The sequence below is a fragment of the Cervus canadensis genome, chromosome 4, assembly GCF_019320065.1.
Source record: "Cervus canadensis isolate Bull #8, Minnesota chromosome 4, ASM1932006v1, whole genome shotgun sequence".
Taxonomy (NCBI): Eukaryota; Metazoa; Chordata; class Mammalia; order Artiodactyla; family Cervidae; genus Cervus; species Cervus canadensis.
The window spans coordinates 86,456,249-86,467,326 of NC_057389.1; the positions used below are offsets into that span (position 1 = coordinate 86,456,249).

At 57.1% G+C, this 11,078-nt stretch overlaps 1 protein-coding gene across 1 annotated transcript; it reads right to left on the minus strand.

Moving 5' to 3' along the window:
* Positions 1-2,325: 2,325 nt before the first annotated feature.
* On the minus strand, positions 2,326-10,794 carry TLE5 (TLE family member 5, transcriptional modulator). The gene is made up of 7 exons (XM_043466169.1): positions 10,465-10,794; positions 9,239-9,336; positions 6,871-6,934; positions 5,519-5,563; positions 4,830-4,892; positions 3,526-3,600; positions 2,326-3,436 (listed from the first exon to the last, which is right to left on the minus strand). The coding sequence occupies exons 1-7, from the start codon at positions 10,489-10,491 to the stop codon at positions 3,215-3,217; spliced, it is 594 nt and encodes a 197-aa protein (XP_043322104.1). The 5' UTR covers positions 10,492-10,794; the 3' UTR covers positions 2,326-3,214.
* Between the last annotated feature and the right edge of the window lie 284 nt (positions 10,795-11,078).

An 11,078-nucleotide genomic window follows, 5' to 3' on the forward strand; every position in this document is an offset into this window, starting at 1 on the left:
AGTAGGAGCTCAATAAGTTTAAAAAAAAAAAAAGGAAGAATGAATGAATGGGTGAGGCTGTGCTAAAGCACTTTCTCCAGAGTCCATGATAGGATCTTCATGACAACAGTGTGATTATACCCATTTCACAGATAGGGAAAACCAAGATCTAGAGCAGTGAAGCTGCTTGCTTGCTCGAATCACCTTGCTGCGAGAGGAAGAGCCAGGATTTAAGCCCACGCTGGAGACTCTGTGTCCAGAAACATTATGGGATGTATTAGTAACAGCTGCTGTTCCCATCCCAATTGAAATTTTATAGTACCAGGGAAACTTGCTTTGTGAGGGAAGGTCAGAAAAATGACTTCTCAGGGTTTTGGGGGATTAGAACCCAGGGGAGGGGGGGAAAAAATCACTGTTCCAGAACAGCATGTGCAAAGGTCTCTATTCAAGGAAAGGCAAAATGTTTCAACCTGGCTCCAGCCTGCTGAGGAGGAATAATTAGAATGGTGGGTAGCAGATCCTCAGGGTGTCCTGGGCCTAGAATTTATTCCTAGGGCCACAGAGGCCACAGATAATCTATTCTTGAAAACATTTTTTTAAATTGTGAGCAAAAAAAAGATACCCCCCCTGCTGGGATTTCCCTGGCAGTCCAGTGGTTAAGACTCCATACTCCTAATGCAGGGGTTCGATCCCCCGTCTGGGAACTAGATCCTGCCTGCCACATGGCAAAAAGATAAAAATTGTGAAGTAGAACACACAGAAGAGTGCCCAGGTTATCATTTGATCAATTATCACAAAATGAATACACTCGTGTGATCAGCCCCCAAGCTTCCATCGTGGGTAGAAGTCCACTTGGGTAACCCCATAACATACGAAACTATATAGGTCACTTGCGCCTGTTGTTCTTTATATAAATGGAATCACACAGCATCTTTTCTTTTGTACGAGGCTCCTTCAGTGTTTGTGTGTGCTGCAGGTGTTGAGTGAGGTGGTTTCTGGTCCTTTTTCTGACTGCATAGTATTCCAGGGGCAACTGGTGTCACAAATTACCCTTCTACCCTTTGATGGACAGCTGGTAGTTTCCAGTTTGGGGCAATAATGACTTATTACAGCTGCTCTAAACACTCTGGTGGCATGTCTGTTGGATGGATCTAACACTGAAATCCAGGGGGATTGCTGGGTGCCAAGCAGTCTTTTGGAGGCAGATGTTAACAGTTTATACTCCCCAAGTCACAGAGATGAGTTTTGGGGTTTTTTGCTGTTGTGGTTGCAGCATGTGGGATCTAGTTTCCCGACCAAGGATTAAACCCTGGCCCCCTGCATTGGGAACACAGAGTCTTAACCACTGGATCACTGGGGAAGTGGCTGCATTCACATACGAGGATACATGTTAACCAGGGAGTGAGTGGTTTCATTACATTGATTTTTGCCTGTGATCTGACTGTAGTGGGGGAGGGGGTAGGGTACAGAAGGAGGGTCCTCCTATCCCCTCTCCACCTTCTTTCCCTGAGGGACAGAAGACATTTTCTCTGAAGTTGGGTGTCCATCACCACCCCTTCCCTCTTTCACTGTACCCTTGGCTGCCTGGAAAGCCACTGGATCAGGCAGATAGTTGAGAATTCCTTGGTCTCCTCATGCTCCCAGTCCCTTGAGAGTGAGTTCTATGCCACGAAGCCCTGGCAAAGATCTTGCAAGATGGAAGATATTGCAAAGTCAAAATGACAGCTCCCACTCTCCGACCCATTCCCTGCCCTCAGCCCCATATCCTGGGTGGAGAGACTGATGTTCTCTTGACTGAAGTGCCAGGTGCCCTAGGAACTACCTTTCCTCCTGGCTCCCCCTCCCTAGGTGGTCCAGCTTGGATGCAGGGGCATAAAGGCAGGCTCCACGTGGTCCTTGGAGAGTTGAGGCCCAGCCAGGAATCAGTTCTCTGATCTGGAAGAAGCATGTGTGTGTGCGCACAGTGACTGTTCATGGTCTTAACATCTGTCTCTTAAGGGTGAAGAATTTCACTTAGGAACCATCTGGCCTGAGGCTCAGAAACCAGTCCCACCACTTATGCCCAGTGACCCCTTAGCTTTTGAGTCCTTTTGCCTGTCAAAACAGCTGACCAGACCTCAAACACCTAGGCTTTGCTGTGTGACCTCCAGCCTCCATCTGACCCTCTCTGGGCGAGGCAGTGAGTTCAGGAACTAAATTATATTTACAAGCTGGACTCGGGTAGGACTTTTCATATGCAGTCCCATAAGAGAGGATGGGGGCTCAGGCTTGAAGGAGGCCCCCTCCTGCCCTGGGAAGGGGGTCACCGCGGGGCAGCCCACAACACAGAGGCAGAAACACAGCAACCAACCTTCTCACGTCTTTATTTGAAAGGCACAGCTAAGCCCACCCTCGATACAGCATTTTCACTTCTCTCCGTAGAGATCAAACGACTGAACACAACAAAAGCTGACAGTCTAAAAGGCTATATACAGACACAGGTGTGGGTGTTGCTTTTTTTTTTTTTTCCATTTTTCTGTCTTTTTCCTTTTTTTAATATCCCTTTTCTTAAAAGACAAGCTAGTATACTGGAAAAGGGAGGGGGGGAAATAAAAACCAAGACAACTTGAGTACCCTCATCTTTATTCGGGAAGGGGAGAAAGGGAATTCTGAGTTGCTGGCCCCACTCTGTTCCCCTGGGGCTAAGATTGCTGTCAGTGGCCCCTCTCTTTTGTGGGTGCAGGCATCAGGAACTCATGGAGGGTGAGTGGGTGGGAGGGAGAGACGCAGGGTGCCCAGGGTGGGGAGGGGCAGCTAGCATTGTGTTTGCATGCAGTGCCAGGATGGGAGGCTGGGTGTCCCCTGAGGTGGGGGTCCCCCCTGGCGGGCAGACTGTCAGTTACATGTGTGTGAATCAGGGAAATACAGGGGGTGTTGGACCTCTCGAGGTTTTGCTCCCTTAGGACCTGGCCTCCCACCTGCATCTCCAGGCCTTAGCTTGCCTCATCTGTGGTATGAGTGGGTACTGACCCATTCAAGCTACAGGGGAGGAGGAGGGAGGCCAGGAATTGGGGGTAGGAGCCGAGCCAGGGTAGGGCACAGAAGCAGGGCGACAGCCCCAGCAGGCAGCTACCATAAATACTACCGGAGTTTGGCCAATCCCAAGCTATTACTGTGTCTCGCGTGCTGAACCTTCCTCTCTCAGTGTCTGTCTCCCCTCTGTCCCACCCCCCACCCTCCCCATCCCAGCCGCCCACTAATCCGACTTCTCGCCGTCATCCTCCTGGTGGGTGTCACCGTCATGCCCGTTTTTGTCTTCCTTGGAGAGGTGGGCCTGGGAGCCCAGCGCCGACAGAGAGAGGAGGCCGGTGCCCGCGCTGACCGCCGGCAGAGAAGGGGGCTGCAGCCCCACAGGCAGGGGGGTCAGGGGCAGGGCCAGAGCCTGCAGCTGAGACAGCTGGTGGGCTTGGAGCTGCTGCTGCAGTACACAAACAGGGGAGCGTTAGCCCCCTTGAGCCCACCTGTCCCTCCCCTATCCCCCCCCACAAGACCTCAGACAAGACATACTCGGATGATGGAGTTCAGCTCAGGAGCAGTGACCTGCTTAGCCCTCTCGATGGCTCCCAAGACCTGCTGCTGGTGCTGGAAAGTAGGGGGTGGGGGGTGGAGAGGTGTCAGATGATTCACCCCATCTTGCTAGGATTTGTGGCACGGAGCCCAGAAGAAGCCCCACTCCCATCTTCACTGTTAGAGCCCTCCCTCTCCATGATTTCCCATCTCTCCCCTCGGGAAACTCCCCTCTCCCCAGTGGATTCACCAAGCCTCAGTCTCTTCATCTGGAAAATGGGATACATAGAGACGCACAAAGGGCTTGGTACCAGAATCTTAGGAAACTGTGGACTATGACCAATGCCGCATGCAAAGAAGTCAAAGCTTCTAAGAGCTCAGACCAGGACTGCTAATGGAAGAGATCTGAGGTCTGCTAACCCAAGTTCCTCTTCCTCCACAGCCTGGGAAGGCCCAGTGAATTCTGGCAGGACTGGGTCTAAGTCGAGGTTCGGGGCAATTCCCCAGCTTTCCCTGAAAATTTGTCTCTCTGGCTATCAGATGCTAAAATCTGCCAAGTTCCTTTTGTGCCTTGGCTACCAGGGAGCCCCTGCTATGAAAGGAAACCATAAAGCTAGATCTTCAAGGTCCTAAGAACCCCCTTCTCTGGGGCTTCCATGGTGTCCTCCTGGAATTGTCCCTGGGCATCCCCTGTGGGACCCCAAGGTACCAGCAGAGTTTAAAAAGAAAATGATGAATTATCAGCAGTAAATCTGGCAGAGAGCAGAGGGGCCTTACGTGACCCAGACGTGTGTGTGTGCGCATACAGTGGGTTTCACACTGAGAATCCCAGGAAACAGAAGAGGAAGAGTTGGGTACGTAGTCCATTTGTGTGTCCATGTGCGGTATGTCTATGTGTTGCATCTGTGTGTATGTCTGTTGCATCTGTGTCTGTTTGTATGTCTGCCTCTGTGTGCGGAGTGCCTTCCTGTACCCCCGACGGCCGGCAGGACCAGGCAGATGAATCTCAGGAAGGTGAAAGGCAGAAACAAAATTCTTGGTGCAGTGTTTGGCATTGTAGCTGACATTTTTACAGTGCAATGACTCACACGGCTGGGAATTCCACAGCTGGGTGAGGTCCCTCCCTTCACCCCTGGGGTTTCTCCTGCACAGACTGGCTGAGGGCTGGGAGGTCCAGAGAAGGCAGGCATATGCCCTGGGGCACGCAGATGGCTACAGAGGGGCGGGGCTGAGGGAAGTTCAGGGTCTATCTCCTCCCAGCAGACACCCCCCCCCGCCCCCCCCACCCCCGGGGCTCCGCTCACCTCTTGGGACAGGTAGGGCAGGACCTGGGCACATATCCCATTTAGCCTCTTGACGATTTCAGCCTGGAACACACAGACACTTCAGCCCTGGGCAGCAGCCTGCCAGGGCAGGTACGGACCAGCCCTGGGAGGCCCAGTGGTTCTGTCTAATCCAAGAGGAGGCCGGCTCGGCCCAGGGTCATATCAACTCATCAGGCCCATGGGCACCTGCTCAGCAGCAAAAGTGGCCCCTGGGGCTGAGCCTCTGAGGGTAGCTAAGAGCCCAGGACAGAGGGAAATCCAGGCTCAGTGGCTTGGAGTCTGGGTGGCCCTGGAAAGATGCCCGATGCCTTGTAGGTAGTGAGCATTCTGTGGGAGGGAGGGAGGAAGAGATGGGGGCAGCTGGCATCAGAATTCTATAACACACCTGAGATAGGGTTTGGAGGGTGGGTTGGCACGTCACATTACCCCCCTCTCCCAGGGCTGTCACAAAAGAGACACAATGGGGTGGGGGTGGCAGGTCCTGGGAAAGCCTCTGCCCTCCCCCTCAGGGAGAAAAACCTCCCAGGGAGGCCTGAGAAAGAACAGAAGTGGGGGGGCTCTGGAGGTAACAGGATACCAAGGCAGACTTGGTGCTCAGCCAAGGGGTGGCGGGTTCCTACCTGCCTGGGCAGGGGGTGTGGGGCGGAGGAGGGGGGAAGGGGGCATACCTGCTTGTGCATCTCGATGTTCAAGCCATAGGACATCTCGTAGTACTGTATGGGGGGGAGACAGAAATGGGGGCGGGTGAAGGATGTGGGGCTCCAGAGACAAAAGACACAGGGGAAAGTGACAGAGAGAGACAAAGAGGGGGAGAAAGGGAGAGGTAGGGGGAGGGGAGGGCAGGCGAGAGAGATGGAGGCGGAAGCGGGGAGACACCCACACCTGGAGCTGGGGCCCAGGTGCCTGGTGAGGATGCTAGGGACACCAGTGGGGACCTGAGTGCCCCATTTCTGGAATAATGACCTCACCCCCTACACACACACACACACACACACACACACACACACACATTCCAAGGCTCCTAATCTTTTATCTTTATGTGTCTTGTCTGCGGGTGGCCCCGGACTCCAGGGAAGTTTGTCTTCCTGGGTATAAATAATCAAGGATAAACAAATCCTGTTGGGTCTGCCTCTGGGGCCAGCGGCTCCCTCTCCTCACGCCCCACATGTGACCCTGCCCCTCCCCTGCTCTAAACCCTCCTATGACTCCCCATCACCCCCCAAGGAAGATGGGGGGAGAAAGCCAGGTTTGTGCGGCCTCCCCTCTCTGCCCCGCTGGCTCCTATCCAGTCACCAGGACCCCAGCTGCAATGCTTCCTTCTCCGTGCAGCCTTTCTCCAACGGGAGCACACCCTTCTGGAGTCCCCCAGCCCCATCCCTCTGAGTCCAGAGGTTCCTTGTCCAGCTCTGCCTCCCCCATGGCCCGGGGGAAGTGGGCTCTGGGCTGGACTGAGGCAGGGGTTTTAATGCAGAAATCACCACTTGGTGCATAGGAAGCAAAGCAAGTGATTCCAGCAGTGTGCAGGGGCAGGGTCTCCAACGTCAGGCCCAAGAAGGCAGTGCCGCCCCCTCCCTCCCTCCCACCCACCCACCTCAAAAGAGTGTCAGCCTCCTGCCTGGGGAGGGGGCCCTTCAGGAGTCCTCCTCCCAAGCTTGGACTAGGAGGGGTTAAGCCTGGGATGCTCAGACAGTGGGGGTGGGGAGGGGAGGGATCAACAACATCCCCCCCCCACCCCAGTTCCTGGCTTTCACAGCCACCGGCTCCTCCGCTGCCAAGGACAGCCAGGGACCTGGCAGGCCCAGGCTGCAACCCGGTGGTTTGGCACCTCGGCCACTGCCCGGGCCGGCAGCCAGGCCAACAAGATGAACTCAGCCCGGCCAGGGGCTGGCTGAACGGAGAGCAGACCCTGACTCCTCGCACATCCCAGAGGAGATGGCTAGGGTTGAGACAGCAGCTGCTAGTGCTGGAGGGGGACCTGGGGTCCTCTGGCCCTGCCCACCGGACCCCTGGGCTGGCTTACCATCACGTAATGACGCTGCATTTCTGACTTCTCGCTGGCCAGCTTGTCACATTCGAGTTTCAGACTGAAGAAGAAGAGGGGGAGGGCCGGGGCTGGGATGAGGTCCCCCCCATTGTGCAAGGGAACCCCAAACTTTGGTGAGGGTCAGAAAGAAGGGGGGGAAGGGGAGCCTCAGGTGCATTAGCTGGAAACTGGGGATGATGAAACCCATCTTGAAGAAGTGGGGCGAAAACAATGAAAATAATAAAAACAGAAGTCAGAGTAAATACCCTGACTGTAGGTCAGACAGGGATTCAAAGAAAACTTTTTCCTATCGTGAAATCCAACGGGGTCAGGGCTGTTAACGTCAGTCTCCTTTATAAAGACGATGCAATGGATGCTCAGAGAGGTTGAGTGAACAGGCTCAAGGTCACACAGCCAGGAAGCTGGCTTCAAAGGTCATACTCCCACCCACTGGGCAAAACTCTCCAGCAAAGAAGGAATAGACAGACTTTGTTGAGAGGTTGCAAGGGCCCGGAGCCCACTGGTAGGGCTCTGGACTGAATGCACTTAGGAATCTTCAAAGGCACCCAGCCCCTCTTGTGACCTCTGATTTCCCTGGCTGGGGGGAGGGGTATAAACTTCCATCACTGGGTAATAGAGTTGGTGACCCCCCTCCTCTCTTGGGTTGCCCCAGCAAGGATGAGCTTTGGACATTTCTCAAAAGCCCCCAAGGGGGTGTCAGGGTGACAGGTAGAAAGGTGAGGGCACAAACGCAAGCTAGATAGACTGGGTCCAAAGTTCAGCCCCGCCACTCTGATGCTGTGTGACTCTGGGCAAACGCCTCTACCTCTCTGGGTCTTGGTCGCTGAGTCTGCTGAGCTCCAGCCTCCCAGGGTAGGGTGGTGAGGACAAGATGAATTAAGACCAGAAACGTTCTTCATGCTGGCATACAGTAAGTACCCAATAAATACTTCATTGATCTTGTGGTCACCCCAGGAGACTTAAAATTTCGTTCCGCCAGACTGACCACGACTTGTATACCTGGCTTTACAGGTGAGCCACACTTAGCCTGATTCTCTTTAAAAATGTCCATGTGTGACCACCATTAAAAATAAACTCAGGCAATTTCATTCCAAATTCGGCATTTCTGGCCTTTGCTGAGGGACTGGTAGATACTGTGACAGCCCCAACACGGTAGAAGCCCTCAGTGTGCAGCAGGAAGCCCAAGCCCAGCGAACGGAGACTGAAGCTCAGAGAGGGGGTGTGACCTATCTGAGGTCACACAGAGCTCTGGCACCATCTCTAGAATTGGATCGGCTCCAGTGGTCACTGTGATGTGGGCTTGGGCCAGGCAGGGAGAGGGGACCCCCTGGAGAGACTCAGAAAGGCCAGATCTGTTGCGCAAAGCCCCTAAACCCTCCATATCACAGGATCAGAACAAAGTCCCTAGGCCTGCCCTTCAATCATCTATGCCTCTGATTCCTCATCTTTGAAATGGGCACAATGATAGGACAGCAGGGAAGACGAAACAAAAGGATGGATGTTCACTCTTCAGCAAATGGGGAGAATGGGCAGTACCCCCTAAAGAACAAATATATCACTCTTTCCAATTTCTTCTTGGAGAAATCCCAGGATCCTTCAAAAAATACTTCTGTGTGGGTAAACAGGTCCAGGGAGGGCCCAAAACCCCAGTGATATATAAATTCCTCCTCTGATTCCCAGGCAAAGCCCTCCTCTGTAGCAGAGCCTTGAGGATCTGCTTTCTTCAACCCAGAGATAGGGTATAAATCTTGCTACTTTGTTGCTGTGCAACCTCAGAAAATCTCTGGGCTTAAGTTTTTTCAAGTGCAAAATGAAAATAAAAATAGTTCCTTTCTCTTTAGATCAGGCACATGGCAAAACCCTTTAGTCAGATTCAATTCTGGAGGGAGAATCACCTTCCTGCTGGGTGACAGGAACTCTCTCTCCAAAACCAGGCAGAGAGATAACAGGCTACAGATTTGGGGGTGCGTGGGTGGAGGGCTTTGGGGAGGTGGAGAATCAATCACCAATTCCAGATGCTGGGGGAGTCTTTTATCCATTGGTGTGGGGGTGGGGAGAGGAGCCCTAAAGCCAGATAACTGAGTCTGGGCAAATTATTGACATTTTTGATGCCTCAGATTTCTCATCTACAAAATGGGACTGTCTTAAAGACTAAATAAATGAATGTCATATCCCTGAAGTGGTAAAGACAGTGCCCGCCACCTAAGACCTTCAAGGTCTCTATTTTTTGAAGTCTGTATATAAAGCAGAGGCCACAATCTCCGCTCCACGCCTCAGTCTGGGGCAAGGGGCTCCATCAGAGCAAGGGGCTCCACCTTCTCCCAGCTCCCAGCCCCCAGCTCACCTGTGGTACTGAGCCTGCAGCAGTTGAAACTCATCTTTGATGCGATCGCAGGAGTCCGAAGTAGTGAATTTGAGTTGCTGGGGGAGGTGCGACGAGCCCTGTGCGGAGGGGGCGGCGGCCCGGGTCAGGACCCCACAGGGCAGACATCCACCTCTCCCCCGCCAAGGAGGCCCCAAGGCGGCGGCAGGCGCAGCTGCAGCGCCCCCCCCGCACCCCTGCCCCACTTCCCGGGCCCGTGTTTACAGCTCCTGGCGCGGCCCCCGCCCTCGCTTCCTGCCCCCGCCTCTCCAAGGGGGGGTGGGTGCGCCCGGAGTCGCTCGTCCCCCGCCACCCCGGCTGCGGGGGTGCGTCTGAAGGCCCGCCCTTGGTGGGGGCAGGGTGCGCCCTCTACCGCGCCTCCAAAGCGCCGGGAGGGGGTGCACTCTGAGCGCCCAGTTGCCTCTGGGGGGAGGAGAACGCGTCCTAGAGAGACCCCCCCAAGTTGGGGGGGAATGAGGTTTCCTAGCCTAGTCCCCTTGGGGGAGGGGCCTCTCTCACCGCCTGAAATTTCCGGGGGGGGCACCCCTGATTCTGAGCACCCTTCCTCTGGGCCGCGCTCTTCCGGGAGGGGTGCGCCTCGGGTCTCCCCCGACTCCCGGACCCCGAAAGCACCCCCAGCCTTAGAGGTGCCTGGTGGGGCTTCCGGGGCGCCCTAGGCCTGAGGCCAAGGCCGCCGAGGCCCAGCCTGGCTTGGGGGGGTGCCCAGGGCCCGGGCTGGCGCGGGGTGGGGGGATCTAAGCTGGGAGCTGGAGGGGACCTGGCTTGGAACCAAGGGGGGGTGCTCTGGTCCCGGAAGCCGGGAGGGGGGCCGGGAGCTACGGGGGATGGGAAGGAGTCCGGGAGCTGGCGGCGGGGGTGGGGAGTAGCGCTGGGCCCAGAGCTAGAGGGGACTGGGCCCAGGAGTTGGGGGGGAGATGCCGAGCTGGGAGCTGGGGGTGGGGGTAGCCCGGCTGGGATCTGGAGTTGGGGGCGCAGGGCTTGGACCTAGAGAGGGGGGCTGAGTTTGGCCCTGTGGGGGGGGGGGCAGGGCCCGAACCTGGGGGAGGGAATGGTTCGGCTGGGAACTGGGGGGACTGGACCGGAACCTGGGAGGACGCAGGGCCCAGAGCTGGGGGGATGGCCCGGCCAGGAACTGGGGGGTGCCGGGCCCGGATGGGGTGGGCGCCGGGCCGGCGGGCCCCGCTTACCGAATGCCTGCTTTGTGGAAACATCATGTCAGTCGCGGCGGGGGGCGCGGGCTGCGCCCCGGCTGTGCGCCCCGGCTCGGGCTGCTCGGGGCGCCGGCGGCCGCGCCTTTGTCCCGGCGCCGATCGGGAGCTCCCGGGGCCGCCGCCGCCGCCGCCTCCCGCGCCCGGCCTCGCCCGCTTCCTGCGCCCCCTCCCCGCGCGCCCGGCCCCGGCGCGCCCCGGGCCCCGCTTCCTGCGCGCCCGGCGCCCCTCCCCGCCCCTCCCCGCCGCCCGCCTCCCCGCACGCCCGGCCGCCGCTCCTATTGTCTAATGGCGGCGACGCCGGCAGTGGCCGCGGCCTCGGCTGCGCGGAGGCTCCGGCTCCACCTGCTGCTGCCGCCGCCGCCGCCGCTTCTGCTTCCCGGGCCCCGTGCGCGCCGCCGAGGGGGGGGGGCGCGCGCCCGGGGAGGCCCGCGGATCCCCACCCATCCGCCTCCCCCGGGCAGGCCGGCGCGGTGACCTTGGGCCCGGCGCGCCCCCGCCGCGCCGCGGCCCCTGCTGGCCGAGTGGCCGGGACGGCCGCTCCTGGGCCTCGGTTTCCCCGTGTGTCAGAGCCGGGGGGCCCGGCTGCCCCA